This window comes from Musa acuminata, chromosome BXJ3-8 (assembly GCF_036884655.1).
Source record: "Musa acuminata AAA Group cultivar baxijiao chromosome BXJ3-8, Cavendish_Baxijiao_AAA, whole genome shotgun sequence".
In the NCBI taxonomy this organism is placed as follows: Eukaryota; Viridiplantae; Streptophyta; class Magnoliopsida; order Zingiberales; family Musaceae; genus Musa; species Musa acuminata.
The window spans coordinates 39,824,379-39,840,972 of NC_088356.1; the positions used below are offsets into that span (position 1 = coordinate 39,824,379).

At 37.6% G+C, this 16,594-nt stretch overlaps 2 protein-coding genes across 5 annotated transcripts; both read left to right on the plus strand.

Moving 5' to 3' along the window:
• The first annotated feature begins 1,722 nt into the window (after positions 1-1,722).
• LOC135645960 (O-fucosyltransferase 36-like) lies at positions 1,723-8,254 on the plus strand. Its single transcript, XM_065164936.1, has 3 exons — positions 1,723-3,248; positions 7,263-7,512; positions 7,623-8,254. The coding sequence occupies exons 1-3, from the start codon at positions 1,861-1,863 to the stop codon at positions 7,797-7,799; spliced, it is 1,815 nt and encodes a 604-aa protein (XP_065021008.1). The 5' UTR covers positions 1,723-1,860; the 3' UTR covers positions 7,800-8,254.
• Positions 8,255-8,768: 514 nt separating this feature from the next.
• On the plus strand, positions 8,769-15,426 carry LOC103994653 (uncharacterized). Of its 4 annotated transcripts, XM_065164529.1 has the most exons (9): positions 8,782-8,873; positions 8,931-9,052; positions 9,118-9,221; positions 10,072-10,137; positions 11,356-11,438; positions 13,283-13,329; positions 13,930-14,008; positions 14,103-14,188; positions 14,322-15,426. In XM_065164529.1, exons 1-9 carry the CDS (start codon positions 8,814-8,816, stop codon positions 14,386-14,388), a joined length of 714 nt encoding a protein of 237 aa, XP_065020601.1. In that variant the 5' UTR covers positions 8,782-8,813; the 3' UTR covers positions 14,389-15,426. The 4 variants fall into 4 exon arrangements, with proteins under 4 accessions (XP_009413327.2, XP_018685678.2, XP_065020602.1 ...); XM_009415052.3 differs by having other exon boundaries at positions 8,769-9,052; positions 14,103-14,200; positions 14,322-15,417; XM_018830133.2 differs by having other exon boundaries at positions 8,769-9,052; positions 14,322-15,416.
• The last annotated feature ends 1,168 nt before the right edge of the window (positions 15,427-16,594 follow it).

Below are 16,594 nucleotides of genomic sequence, written 5' to 3' on the forward strand. Positions count from 1 at the left end.
CAGCACCCTTGGATTGACTCGGGCCAATAGAAATGTTGGTCATAGTGCCACACTCCCTAATAGTGAATTTTTGCTTACTCCCGCACCATAGGCCAATCCTGCCCGAGTCAAAAACCTAATCAACAGACTCGATGGACGACTCGCTTAGGGCCCAATTATAGCTAATGAATCAGCATCTAAACGAGGTGCAAGGAGAGTTTCAGCACTCAAAAGGGGACGCCAACGACCCTATCTCGGGTAGCTCTCCATTTATTTAAGGCATCTAGGAGAAGCTCCTCCCGACCAACTTCCATCTCCCGATGTTAGAGACCTTTAATGATAGCTCCAACCCAAGAGAACATATCGCAGCCTTCTAGGTCTAAATGTGGAACGTCAAACACTCTGATGTGTCAAGCATTTCTGACAAAACTAAGGGGCTCGACCCGAGAATGGTATAGTCATTTGAAGGCGCTCTCGATGTCATCCTTCACCCAGTGAAGGAATTTAAACTCCATTTCCTCATGAACATGCACCCAAAGCCTTTCACGGCAATACTGCTTAGAATAAGGTAGAAGGAGGATAAAATCCGATGGGTTTAAGATGCTTATCCCTCGTTGGTGGTATCTTATGGACCTCAAGCTCTTGTGGTTCTTTTAATCATGATGAAGAGGCCACTTACAATTATTCCTGAGATGCTCCAACAAGCTAACTAATATATAGTTGCGGAAGCAATGATCTTGGGCCAATATGAGGAGTCCCACATGAGGTCATGCCAAGAATCGTCTCGAGCACCTATCTCAGGTTCATCGTAAAAAAGCCACATTGACTCAAGATGTCTCACCCGTGGTCTAGCTCAACCTCCCTCGCTCGACCACCATGAGGGTCATTTGAATGGTTTTGTAACTTGAGGACAAGATGACACCATGTCCGCATCTAGATACAAAAAGACATGAGATAGACAACAGTCTCAAATTACAAAGAGATTGAAGATTGTGATGATGTTCAATCGTAGTTACTTTGACCGGTTCAAGAGTATGATAGAAGCCGATAAGTATGGAGACCCAAACAAGTCAACATAAACTTTTGTATTTTTTTAAGGTAAACAAACATAGATCTGTACAATTACATACATGTGATACAAGATGAACAGATTCAACTGGAACAAAGACAGCAAGTCTATGAAGAATGAGACCAGTTGACGTATGGGAATAACAAAGGATACTTGGCCAATCAGCAGCAGAACCTTCACATGCCATTTAGATTCAAGAGTGGGCAGGAAAATTCTAGTAAAATGTGACGTGTGACACTAATTCTTATGACTTCACCAACCCATTAATTGGAGTAGCTGCAAATAATGAATGATACAGTAGAGAGAGAGAGAGGGAATGCATTGATAAAAGAGTCCTCACAAAAATTTCAATAGTAGAAAATCATCTTATCAAAATATAATTAATTATACATACAAATTGATGTGGTGGAATATTGGTGAATTTTATCCTAATTTACAAACTCAAATAATATTTAAATATTCAAATTTAATTACATTATCTATTTTATTAATTAATCTGATTTAAATGGGTTGGATTGAGGTGAGTGTCTAAATATACCCGACTAACGTATTTTTCTTATTTATGTCCTTATTTTTTAAGTGAGTCGGATCGGAATGGATATTTCAGTAAAATCCGACCCGTTATCGTTTACATGAGCAAATCATTGCGTGGGTTTCACTGTAAAGGTATCGAGCGCCTACTCAGTCGGTGGGAGTTACGACATCACTTTCCTCCACCCGCCGACATCTGCAATCATCTCCTTCATTCTGCCTCGTCTTCTCGTCTCCGCCCGCTCGCATTCCCGATTCCTCCTCCTCCTCCCCGGTTTCCGATGGCGAGGAGGGACTCACCCCCGGCTTCCCCCTCCCCCTCCTCCTCCGACGACGAGGAGGAGGACCGCCGGACCCTGGTCCCCCAGAACGACTCCACCGCCGCGGCAAAACCCTTTCACCGCCGCCGATTGTCGTACCCTGCTTTCGAGATCTCCGGAGACCTCCCCGCCCGCGTCGGCCGCCGGTTGTGGTCCAGCAAGCACTACCTCCTCGCCGTCTCCCTCCCCTTGCTCCTCGTCCTTCTTTTCTTCTCCTTCGATCTCGGCCGCCTCTTTCGGGGCGTCTCCGTCATCCCCGTCGCCTCCTCCTCCTCTTCGTCCGTTGCCGGCGACCGGATGCGGGAGGCCGAGCTCCACGCTCTCTATCTCCTCAAGAACCAGCAATCTGAGCTTCTGCGGCTTTGGAATCTTACTCTCTCCGCAGCCACAGCCACCGCCGATGCTGCTTCTTTTCCTTCTCCTCCTTCCTTGGCTCCAAATTCCACTTCGTCTCCGAATTCCACCACATCTCGCAAGGTCGATCGACCAAATGCCGCAATTCCGGCGTCGACCATGGATGAGTTCAGATCTACGCTGATCCGGCAGATCAAGCTGAACAAGCAGATCCAGGGGGCGCTGCTCTCCTCTCACCGGTTGGGGAATCTTTCGTCGGAGGCCCTGGACGAGAATGGTAGCTTCGACGTATCTGGTCCTGGCACCGGTGTGTGCAGGAAGGTGGATAGACCTGCCGATAGGAGGACGATCGAGTGGAAGCCGAAGAAGGACAGATTCTTGTTCGCGATCTGCTTGTCGGGTCAGATGTCCAACCATTTGATCTGCTTGGAGAAGCACATGTTCTTCGCGGCGCTTCTCGACCGCATCCTGGTCCTCCCGAGCTCCAAGGTGGATTACCAGTACGACCGGGTCTTGGATATCAATCATATCAACGAGTGCTTTGGGAGGAAGGTCGTGATCTCGTTCGAAGAGTTTGCAGAGATGAAGAAGAACAAGATGAGGATCAATAGGTTTATCTGCTACATTGCATCACCACCTTGCTATCTAGACGAGGAGCACACTAAGAGGTTGAAGAACTTGGGGCTTTCACTTGGGAAGATTGAGGCTGCTTGGCCTGAGGATGCCAAGTTGAAGACACAAAAGAAAAGGGTAGTTGGAGACATTATGCCCAAATTTGCATCAAATGATGAGGTGATTGCCATTGGAGATATGTTCTATGCTGATGTGGAAGAAGAGTGGGTAATGCAGCCAGGAGGCCCGCTTGCTCATAAATGCAAGACAGTGATCCAACCAAGTCGGCTCATTTATCTCACAGCACAGCGGTTCGTGCAGACTTTCTTAGGGAGCAACTTCATAGCCCTGCATTTCCGTCGACATGGGTTCTTGAAATTCTGGTAAGTTGACTGTTATTGTTCCACTTCCAATTTTCTTTGAAAGCTTAACTAGAATTAAGCATCTTGTGGCATATGGTGTAGTTGTGAGCTTGAAAAGTATGTCATGCTGTTGACTCTTTCCTAGGTGAATTATGGTAACTGGTCCTTGGTAACCTCAGCGATCGATGCGTAGGTTATTTTGATCATATGTTGTTTTCAGAGGCTTATGCTGCTTTCTACTTCTTTACATTGATTTTATATTTCTTGCAATCTGGTAGAGTAAATGTATACCTCATGTTCTGTCACTGCCTTCAAAATGATTAAGCTTTGACAAACTTAGATGATCATCGTAGTTCAATTGTCCTAAAGTTGATATTTTTCCTTATCTTCCAATATAATGCTGGTTACTCAATAATAATCTGCATAGAATACAACCCTAGTTTGCGTGGCAATTTTTTCAAACCAGTGGATCCGGTTACATGAGAGCACATATACAGTATCGATCCTAGTTAATGGCGGATATTATTGTAAGACAACATATTTCACAGAATTACTTATAAAAACGAACACAAGTGTCGTCAAATGGACATTTTTCTCATAAGAAAGCTAGATAAAGTTATTTGTAACAATTGTAAAATTATACCCGACGAAAGTTTGATGAATTAACATAGGTTGATGGTATTAAATATTTATTGTAGAAAATAAAAAGGAAAAAGATAATGAAAAATTTTACTAGGACTAGATGGTGAAATTTTAAAGATGATAATGTAAGTACTTTTAAGAATAAGATGAAAAAGGAGACGACTTGGAATTTAGATGAGGATAATATTAATATTATTTGAACTATGATGACTAATAAAATTAGAAGCTTAACAAAGAAGACTCTTAGTGAAGCTAAAGGTAGAGGTGCAAACTTAAGAGAGGATTAATGGTGGTGCAAGGAAATTCAAAACACACTTTTTACCAAAACATCATGTTTCAAAGATTGACAAAATTATATAAATGAGAAAATATTTAAAAGATATAAAGAATCTAGAAAAGAGACTAAAAAAGCAGTTAGTATGATAAGATATAAAACTTATGATAATTTTTATAATAAATTAAGTACTAAGGATGGGGAAAAAGATATATATCGAATTGCTAAGGCCAAGGAAGTGTAAGGATTTAGGTAATATCAGATGCATTAAAGACGAAGATCAAAGAATACTTGCTAATGATAGTGAGATTAAGGAAAGATGAAAAAATATTTTTTATAAATTATTTAATGAATATTTCACAGAGGACTTAGATTTAACGATAAATAATAGTGATATATTTAATAATCATAGATTTATTCATAAAATTAGAGCTAATGAAATAAAAGACACATTAAAAAAGATGAAAATAGTTAAGAGTATAGGGCATAATGGTATCCCTATTGAGGTTTAAAAAAGTTTATGGGACAAGAGAGTGGCTTGGTTAATTAGCTTATTTAACAAAGTCATGAGATTGGAAAGGATGCCTGACGAATGAAAAAGTTTTTTAATGCCAATTTACAAAAAATAAGGGTGACATACAAAATTGTTTAAATTATAAAAGAATTAAAATCATGAGCCATATATGAAACTTTAGGAAAGAGTTATCGAAAGTAGGATAAGGCTTGAAACAAATATATCTAAAAATCAATTTGATTTTATGCTTAGAAGATCAACTATAGAAGTTATTTATTTATTAAGATAATTAATGGAAAAATATAGAAAGAAAGAGAAAGAGTTTCATATTGCATATGATTTTTATTGACTTAGAGAAAGCCTATGATAGGATTCCTAGTGGGTTTTAGAAAAAAAAGATGTATCTGCTAATTATATTGATGTTATTAAAGATATGCATGATAATATAGTTATTAGTGTTAGAACTATAGGGAGTGTGTCTATTGAGTTTTCTATTAGCATAGAACTACACCAAGGATTCACATTAAAGTCTCAACTTTTTCATATTAATAATGGATGAGCTTACTAGTCACTTACATGATAGACCTTTATGGTGTATGTTATTTATTAATAATATTATTTTAGTTGATGAGAGCTTAAGTGAAATTAATTATAAACTTAAGCTATGGAGGCAAGCTAAGAAATTAAAGGTTTTAGATTAAGTAGGACTAAAACTGAATGTATAATATAATTTTAGTAATTATAGAAATAAAAAAGAGAATAAGTTAAATTGAATGGACAAAAAGTCTCTTTAAGTAAAATTTTTAAGTATCTTGAATTAATTATTCAACAAGATGTAGAGATCAATGAATATATTATTTATAAAGTAAAAATAGGATGATTAAAATAATGACCGGCGTCAAGAGTCTTGTATGATCATTGAATACCTTTGAGATTAAAAGAAAAATTTTATAAGACACTTGTGAGATCAACAATGCTTTATGGATTTGAGTGCTTAACAGTTAAGAAAAAACATATACAAAAGGTTTATGTTGCCAAGATGAAAATGCTGAGATGGATGTGTGAAGTCACCAGGAAAGATAGGAAAAGAAATAATTTTATTCGTGAACAATTATGTATCGCTTCGATAGAGGATAAGATGAGAGAAAATTATTTAAGATGGTATCAGTATGTGCTAAGTAGACCTTCGAATGCGGTAGCCAGAAGAGGTGAAATAATTAATTTTAGTGATACTATGAGAGGTAGAGGAAGACCTAAAAAGATTTTAATGAGAATTATAAATAAAGATTTAAGTATTCTAAACTTAACTAAATATATGACATCTTACAAATCTCAATTGTGACAAAAGATCCATGTAGCCGACCCTAAATAGTCGGAACTTATGGTTTTGCTAATGTTGTTGTTGTTGTATAACATATTTGATAGAGTTTTTGAGAATTTCTTAGGAAAGCATAGTTTATTGAACTATAACTTCACTTTACTTCATCGTAATGAACAAATCAATCATTTTGAGTATTTAATTCTCACATTGAAAGAAGGTAATGGCTAGTGAATAGGAAGTGAAACGTGATTGTGGTAGCATCATGAATAATTGATGTTTAGTATATCATGATACTAGGATTAATGTAAATCACATCATATATAAGGCTTGCATTGTGGATGTGATGCCATAAACTTAGGGAAGTAGATCTCAAATATCACTCATAAGGAAATTCTTGTTGGCAATTATTTGGCATGGACAAGTAACTTGGTGATGATTATTTGGCATGGACAAGTAACATTAATCCTAGTATATCATGATACTAGGAGTAAAGTAAATCACATCATATATAAGGTTTGCATTGTGCATGTGATGCCATACGCTTAGGGAAGTAGATCTCAAACATCACTCATAAGGAAATTCTTGTTGGCAATTATTTGGCATGGACAAGTAACTAACAAACACTTGTCTCTGAAGTTGCAAATAGATTAGGGACGGGAGTCTTGACCCTCAACCTTTCAGCTCAATCCAAATTCAATCCACTTAACATGATCCAATGGGTGTATGGATTGGATCCAAGTTAAAAGATCTTGACCCGCTCGCCAAATTGTGTTTATATCAAGTATACATTTCTTCTGTTTTTCAAATTGACCTGGAATTTTGGTTGAAAAATAATTTATGATATGCTTTGACCCTTGGACCCAACCGAGTTCAGCCCACTGTTTGTATGGGTCAGGTCCATATTAAGGAATTGACGATAATTTAGTGTATATTACTCAATCTAGCTGAGACTCAGCAACATACATTCTCTTGTGCGTTAATTTCACACATCTTCAACATTTTGCATAGGGGTTACAAAGAACTCATTGGCTGTAGTCTCTTCTAAGAGTGATCAATCTGATGTAGTGATGGTTTATATCACAGTCATAAATCTTCAAAAGCATGTTCTGTTGCTTTCTTCCGCTGATACTTTTCAGTTCTCCAGTTGGGATTTGTGTAGTTTTAGCTTCTGCAGAACTGAGAAAACCGGAGGTGTATGTTAGATTTTGTGAAATTTCTGAATCTTAGTGGTAAAGTGAAGAAAGTGATGATCTTCTGACCTTTGTTTCCAATAATTGCCTGCAGCAATGTGAAAAAGGAGAGTTGCTTTTTCCCCATTCCTCAGGCAGCAGAGTGTATACTGCGGACTGTTGAGAAAGCCGATGCCCCAGTTATTTATCTATCCACAGATGCAGCTGAGAGCGAAACAAATCTTCTCCAGTCATTAGTTGTGTTAAATGACAAGCAAGTTCCACTGGTCAAGAGGCCAGCTCATAATAGTGCTGAAAAATGGGATGCCTTGTTGTACAGAAATCGGCTAGGAGGAGATAGTCAGGTGAACCTTTTTGCTTGGATGTTTCAAACATGAAACTATAAAAAGATAAGTTAATATTTCTTTGTACTCCACATATTCATTTATTTGATCGAGTCTCTTATTGCCTGCAGGTTGAGGCCATGCTGGACAAGACAATTTGTGCTTTGTCTACCGTTTTTATTGGATCGTCAGGTTCAACATTCACCGAGGATATCATTAGACTTCGTAGAGGCTGGGAATCTGCTTCCCATTGCGATGAGTACCTTTGCCAGGGTGAGCTACCAAACTACATTGCTGAAAACGAGTGAAAGGAGACCCGTTCTATGCTGCACATTGTGACTTGTTTCGCAACTGCAACCATCCTTGTTCCTGAGTAATTCCCTGTACATTGATGTGTGAATCCGAGCATTTGGTTTTTACTGGCCTCCATATGTTCGACAGAAACCAAAACTATGAGCATTTTGTCATCTCGACAAAGATCTGTTTTTGGGTTAGCTGAGGAAAAGCTTTTGTAAGCTGATGAAGGATGAAATCTACTGTGTCTACCAACCTGATGTTCATCAGAGTTCCCAGTAATGGAGTTGTTAAGAACAGTTTGTATGCAGTGAAATCATGTATTCCATTTGTTCTCTTACAACCGAGTAGATAGTGAGATCTTTCTTCTATTTGTCCTGCATGTTTGTCATGGCATACCCAAAGCTTGAAAGAACAGTGTGTGCATTCGATTCAGCTATTATTGCTTCTTCTTTGTTTTCCGTGAGAATTGCTCGGGGCAAAGCAAGCTCAAGTCCTTGTTGGGGTTTTTTGTTTTGTTTTGACAAATATGTTGTTCAATTGATCAGCAAAAATAGAGATAAAAAAATAACGATTAGGGAGTTTTTCGAAAAATTCCTATTTCTATCATTTATGCCGGTTTAGACCTTAAGAGGTTTACCCGATCATATTATGGTGGTAAGGGGTTTAGGCCACACTGAGGGGGTGTAAGTGAACACATAGTAGTATATTTTGGGGCCTGAAGCGAATATAAGGATACTTCAATAAGTAGGGACCTTTCAGAAAACTGTCCGGTTTAGAGGTTGAACCGCTAATTCAATTAGACCATCCCATAATGAGGTCCTAATCGATAAAACGTTTGGAGATTTTCGAGGAAACTTTCGGTTTAGACGTTGAACCGGTGAATGCTATTTTGGGGCGAATTCGGGTTTTATTGAGGCCCTAATCGATAAAAAAAAAGACAAGTATTAGGGGGCTTTTCAGAAAATAAGAGCCCATTTCAATCCGCACATCGTCAGCGTTTCCCAGTTCGCCATCCGTTGGTGTGGATGGCAGCGATCTCTACCTCCGTCGCCTCATCTTCCTCTCCCGCCCTCAAGCAGCGCATGGTAATCTCTCTCTCTCTCTCTCTAGCCGCCTATTGTAAGTTGCTTCCCCTAGCGCAGCGATCGCCCACCTTTCGCTGCTCGACCTCTCGGCGTGATGGGAAGAGAGCCCCGCCGCTGCTGCAACTGGCCGTCGGTGGCGTCACGGAGATCCTCAGGCTCCTCTCTCCCAAGAAACAGAGGTCAGCAGCGGCACCACGTTTCCTCCCATCACCATAACTTGCTAATGATCGCAACCTTGTGGCAGAGATGAGGCGAAAGCCGCGGCGCAAGCACCTTCTTTGGCTCGTAGCGTAGATGACGTCGTCCGAATTCTTCGAGCGGATTATGATCGTGCTTATTTCCTTACAGGTAATAAGATTAGGTAATTTCTCTCTTGAATATTCTCGAAAATTCGAATCTGTTTGTCTTGGTTCTGTTTTGCATGAAATCCTTAAACAAGAACTAAGAAGTGTTGATGTGCATTCGATATTATTGATGAGTAGAGGGTGCAATGAGGTTGTATTAGCATGTGTAAATGAGTAGATCTGCTGTTTCAAACTTGCCAAACTGACCCTATTGGAACCATTGACAGGTTTCTCCAAATACAAAATATTAAACTGTCATCTGTACGAATAATATGTTCTTTATCCGTACAATGATTTGTATGGTAAATTGAAGATAAATTGGGAACACAGTAAATCAAGATGATGCCAACACAGAGGTGTGATAGTAAAGGAAATAGTAAAACTAGCATCCCTACAAAGAATAGGAACTTCCCACCTCACATCTTTCGGTGACTTCTCTGTTTCTTGATTGTCTCCATGATTGCTAACTTGTACATTTAGTGAAAGTATGCAAAACTTTCGACCAGCTTGGGAGATTCTTTACCTAATAGGAGTATCAATATTTTTCAATAGGTCTTTTGTCCATTGTGATCATGTCTTCTTCACAGGAAGTATCAAATTTTTAACAAATAAGAATTTGAACTCCTTAAGATGCAAGCCCTGGTTCTTTGTCATATCTTGCTAAACAAACAACATCTGTTTATTTATTTATTTTTCCATTTCAACAACTCATCTAAAAATTTCTCCTGTGAATATGTTATAACGTTGTGCAAAGACTCGTACAATCTAGTCATTCTTTTGCATAAAACAAGAGCGCTATAGTATTGCGGCATGTTAAGTTCGAGAAAACAACTAATACCATCTCTGAATAATAGGGGAGTTCACCTCCAACATATATGCCGATGATTGCTTATTTGAAGATCCTACAATCAATTTTCGTGGTACGTTATTTGCTAACATATTCTCTTGATATGTATTTCTCCTTTATTTTCAATTAAATGTTGGAATGCAATATGCTTATGTGGCCTTACAATGTAAGTTCATTAATCCTCTGTTGCTTAGATCTATTGATTTAAAGAAAAAAATAGTACTTATAATTTTAGAAGAATTTTTTTATTGGATGATTGTTGTCAACATGATCTCCACTAAAATGATAATCCTCAACATTCAAGAACTTATGGCCTTTCTTGTTCTAGAAAGAAGAAAAAAAATAAAATAAATAAAAGTTTGTAATCTAATTCTTTTCTCTTGGTAATTTTGATACAGTCTCTTATATTTCATTCTTTTCTCATGGATCCAACTTCTGTTGCATTATACAATTTCTAATTTTAACTTTAGTGGAGTCCAATTTTCATTTGATTCACACTTTCAGCTTTAAAGTTTATGATGCAATAAATCAATTTCATCTTCAGTTATCTTTTATATTTAATACTATTGTACTTAGGATTCAATCAGAGTGACTTATTGAATCAGGAGAACCAAATTTCAACAAGGATAATGTTCTACTTCCACAAAGAAATTCTTTATCAAGAGCTTGGTAGATGTCTTTATCAGGAGATAAACAAACATAAGGCTTCCTTATTAATTTGACAGATATGATTAAGTTTTGTTATACTTTGATAGATTTGTAACTTTTCTCAGATACTCATTTTACAATTGTTTTTGTTATTAACTTTGACATGGTGATAGCCACCACCATCTTTGTAGTTTTCTTTTCCTTAAATATCTGGCTCTAAATCTTATATGTGAAACCTTTTGACGAATTTCAGAAAGTTTTTATTATTATTTCATTAAGTTCCAGTTGTTTTGTCTTCAGTCGCTTTGAAAGGTCAAATATAATGATCTTAGGTACAAGAAATTTTCTAAAATTCAAAACCCTTCATCTGGTTGACTCAAGGACTTGATAATAGGTAACATATAATGCTGAGTTTTGAGTTAACTTGGTGAGTTCTTGAGTCAAAATGAGTTCTCTAGAATTCTTGTGTGAAGGTTTAGCAGATGGATCCAGTTGTTCTCCTCTGCCAAATAATTGTTTCAAATTGTAACTGTAGTATCTAGATCAGTTTGATAAAGAATACTCTTTGTTCTTCACCAAATAGTAATACTTAAAGACTCAGCAAGTAGAAAAAATTCTAACTATTTATTCTTGTTCTGGCTAGGCAGGGACCGGTACTCTCAGAATCTGGACTTGCTCGTTCCTTTCTTTGATCGCCCATCCCTTAAACTTGAGAATATCGAGAAGGTATATTTATTTTGTCAATTTAATACCTAAGACCATGAATTCCACACCCTTCAATATCATTCACTATATATAATGTACAAAATTTATTGCTTGATATTAGATTAAAAAAAAAAAAGGATGGCACATTGTTTAAAGGTATTAGTAATGAGCCAAAATTGCTAGTAGACTGGACAAATCTTTTTTGCAACTATTCTTCCTGCAATGATTTGGGGGCTCGCCCATCCTCTTTACCTGCACTATCTCCAAAGCTTGTATAACACAGACAAAAAATATTTAAATGTTTAAGTAATCAATAAAGTGGCAAAATTTTGATCCTTGCTCTGTTCATGTCATTTGTTCATTGTCAGCATGAATTTTAAATTGTCTAATTCACCTGAAATTTTGATGTCATGCCTATTGGATATTTGTGTATTTAGTAATAGTTTTGGCCTTCTTAATAATAATGATTGCTATTTGAAAGGTCAGTACTTTAATTCTTAGCATGCGATAATGGACTAGGTCTAGGTATCCAATCTAGCATTTGGTTTTGGTGTTTCAAACCAAGATTCGTAATTTTGTACTGTACCAGAGTATTGAGCTCAGCTCAGTACAGTACGAGTATATCGAGCGGTACGCTTTGGTGTATCGTTCGGTATATAATAATAATAATAATAATAATAATAATAATAATAATAATAATAATAATAAAAGAAAGCCTCGTTTCTTCTCCCCGTGAAGCCTCGGCGATGTCGCCAAGGCTTCTTCTCCTTGTGCGAACGAAGAAAAGTCATCGATGACGCCGAGGCCTCGTCGCCTCAAACGAGGAAGAGGCGACATCTCATCTACAACGTCCGACGAGGGAGGGCGGCGGCAGATCGGGATCGTCAAGTGAGAGTGACGCTAGATCTATAGGTTCTCCCTTTTCTTGTCCCTCTTCTTCCTTCTCCCTCGGCTAAAACCGCACCGTAGGGAGCGACGATGGTCAAAATCGATCGTCACCGATGATTACACATGGTAACAGGGCGGAAACAGTCCCAATCGATGGTATCACCCAATAGTGGGTGGTCCGTGTACCGGTCTGCTAGCGAACCGGTACATACCGCTCGGTACGGATGGTATCATTCGAAATTAAAAACCTAACTTTAAACACAAGAATGTGGAACTCAACGGCCTACATAGCTTTTGCTTGATTTGATCAATTTTCTTTTCCTATATCAAGATACTTGATTTTTACAGTAAAGCTGTTTATTTAAGATATTTATAGGGTTGTGTTCTATTTGCTCTCTGACAAAGTTTTGTTCTTATTGATTGGTAATAAAAGCTATCTTAAGAAAGTCTCTGTTTCGACTCAAGAAATATTGGAAGGTTACTCAAGAAACCTTTGTTGTTGGCATGATGATATATATTATTCTATATGACAAGCCAAAAATTTTTTTATGTATTTACAATTGGCCCAATATGGATTTTTAGATCTCTACTTCTGCAAATAGCTGAAGATGATCAGTATTTTGTATCTGGGCAAAGGAAAGATCTCAAATAGGTTTATTGTCAAGCTTGAAAATGTAGTGTTAATACCTGAATGCTTGCCAAAAAATATTTTGCAACCTGTCCTCCCCATAGATTGCAAAGGCTGGCATGTATATACAGAATGATGTGTAGTATTGATTTTCAAAATAGGATCAACTCTGTCTCCGTGGCATCGAATCTATAGCAATTTACTTTCTAGAGCAACTGTTTTGAGTATTAAAAATGAGTACTATTTACAAACATGAACTAGTTTTGTTTTTTCTCATGTTCGTGATGGAGACAGATAAGATCTTATTAGTTTGTTTTTCATTATGATGATTTATTGTTTTCTTATGTAGGGTCAGAATTATGAAATGAACTTCATTCTGGCAACATGGTGTCTAAGGTACTCAAACTTTTCCCAAGTTTTCTTCTAGGCATCTGATACTTGACAACTACCTAATCAAATTTCCATTGCTATTTAGCACACGCAATATTGCGATCCTGTGACCAATATCGTGGCTATTTAACACTCGCAATGCAGATTCTTGGCTGATTCCAACCAATTCCAGTTGCTTGTGTTCAACTCCTGGCATATACCCCAATTCCCGGAAAATATAGGATCACTCTCAGTCAAACTCGATCAAAAATCAAAACTGGTCCAGTTTGCAATATGCTTTAGGGGGCCCGGGACTGGTCCAATTAGACTATCAGGCCTTGACTTCTATATAATATTAAATATATAGGATGTTGAAGGATTCATTATGTCATCGAAATTTTGCATGGTAACATAAACTTAATGCTTAATGTTTCTTTGCTAAGTTTTTAATCATATCCTAAAAACCAAAACATCCCAAAAGCATATCTTCAGAAAGAAGATAATCTTTAGTTTCTGTTAGTTTAGCTGGTTCAATTACTGTACTTTTTTTTATAAAAAAATTGTATTACTTCCAAAGAACTTACTTTTAAGTTTTTCTTCTTTTATTTCATAATGCCCAATTTGCAGGACCTATTTAAAGTTACCTTGGAGACCTCTCATTGGTATTAGAGGAACAACCACATATGATTTAGGTGAAGATTTCAAAGTAAGATGTGATAATTCTTTGTCCATGTATTGTTTGTATGGAGTACAGATTAATTAATTCATGTGCCATATGGATTGATGTTCTATTATTTCAGATCATCAGGCATGCTGAAAGTTGGAGTATCTCTGCTCTTGAAGCAGTTGGTCAAATATTCAAACTGGGCTCAGTAGAGGTTGACGAGTAAGCTTTGAAGTGAGCTTTTGTATGTAAATATTAATTTCCTTGGAAACTTAAGTCGCCGTGAGAGTGTGTACTACCTTAAAAGCTTGTGGTGTTTCGTTGCTCACAAAACATTAATGTTTATTACTCACAGAACCAAACGATGCCACCGACACTTAGATAGGAGCAGAGGCAACCAGATTCGCAAATGGAACCAATAGGAGGCAAGCAAAATGTTACAAGTACCGACTGCAGGTGCACTCATTTCACATTGTCAGAATACGGTCCCTTCAAATAAGTGAGACGAGGAGACAATGATGTATAAAAAGACAATACACGTGAGAAGGGAGCGAAGTAGTCCATTCTAATTTTGAGTTGTAAACTATTGGTCGCGAAAAGACCCAACCCAACCCACACACACTCTTAGAAGGTATCATTTGGTAGGGAGGTTTGGATTTAGGCTGTGAGTGAGAAGGCAGAGATAGAAACTAAATAGTCCGAAGTGTACCTGATTTAGTCGGAGAAGGACAGGTGGTAAAACTGCGTGCCGGATCGAGTCGGAAGTATGCCTGGTGGGGCCTGTGGATCACATCACGTGCTACCGTGGCCCACTCTCCCAGCCGGTGGGCGCGGGCATCGCGCAGCAACGAGCGGGCAGTCGAACGTGCGGAGTGATGGACCGGCCTTGGAATGCCGCGCCCGCTAGTCTCCGTTGCCGCACCCACGCCTAGCACTCCATGTGCCCCGTTCTCTCTCTCTAGCAAAGCTAAGAAGAAGAGCAGGAGGGAGGAGGAGGAGGAGATGAAAGGAGCCCTTGTTTTCTTCTTCTTTTTTTTTTTTCTTTCTACTGTTACTCTCTCTCTCTCTCTCTCTCTCTCTCTCCCACCAAACGCGAAGCCCTCGGCAGGAGAACAGTCATCCTCTCTCAACAGTAAGACCTCGGCAAGAGATAAGTACTCTCTCTCTCTCTCTCTCTCTCTCTCTCTCTCTCTGTGTGGTGGCAGGCCGGCAAGCTGGACTGCTTTGGACGTACCCGGATGAGACAGCCAGCAGGAGATGAGTTATTTGGCGTCGTTTATGAAGAAAGAGTCAGCAGCAGGAGCAGCAACATGCACCCAAGATCCGAATCGATTCGTCCTTGTTGGAAGGGAGAAATCATATTAGTTTTCACTACCACACAAGCTAACATATTTCGTGATAATATATTCTCATAAAGAGAAAACAATTCGTGATCATGATAAGCCATATGTTTATTCGTAGATATGCATACTTATCCAAAATATAAATGTGTTTTGATTTCAGAACCCCTGTAGTAATCTAATATAACTTTTACTAGTTTATAAAACAAGATTTTGAACCATATAAACCATCATTATGTTTTAGGTATAAATTTATAAGATTAGAATCCTAACCCCCTCAATCTAAAATTGGTCGGTTGTTCTTCATAACATTAAAATAGTTAGCAAAAGGTTCAAAGAATTTAATTATTGACTCATTTCGTGAATGATAAAAAAATATGATGATAAGTTTAACAAAGGGGATTACTCATATTACATTTTTGCAAAGATCCAATAAAATATTTTTTTTACTCATTTAATGAATTGAGTTTTTAAAAATTTTATTTTTAAAAGAATTATTAATAACATCTGATGAATGACACTAACTCCCGTTAATAGTATTAAGAGAGTGATGTGAACAGTCCAATTCATGTAGATGAAGAGCTCAGATTGGACTGAAGCAATCTCAATATATCATTATACTACTAAAGCATAATATTATAATATATATATATATAAAAAGAAAAGCTTAAGGTGGTCAGAACACGCAACGGAGAAAAGCCCAAAGTGTCACAAGTAATAGCTTGCAGGAATCACTTGATAATGACTAATGGTTACCTCATTTACTCGCTAGTATACTTTTAACTCTGTATTATTCCATCCATTAATGAAGACGAGTAGTGATTGCATAAGCCAAATCTATCCGCATTATTATTAACTGCACTGTGATCGCCACAAATCTAGTTTTGTGCATGCCATGTTGTGGAGTAATTAAGTTACTTTATCCAATATATTCAAGTAAAAAAGGTTTTCTCTCGATTATTTAACGGATTATTGTGAAAATTGTTTTTGGATATTTCACTGTTCAAATTATCATTGATGGGATAATTTTTTTATATTGGCTGCAGAAGAAAATTACTCATATATTTTTATCTAATACTATCAAAGGTAAAACCTGAACATCCAAAGCATAAACAATTTCCCTGAGAGTATTATTATGTGATGATGAGCATTACACAGTGAAAGACATCATCAGACTTTCAATTTCTGAGTTAAATGACAATTAATCATCTCGATTACAGAGTGAAAGGGTTGATGAGAGTTTGACTAGAAACAGCTATCTATGGAGGAGGATTCTTTTGTTGCCCAT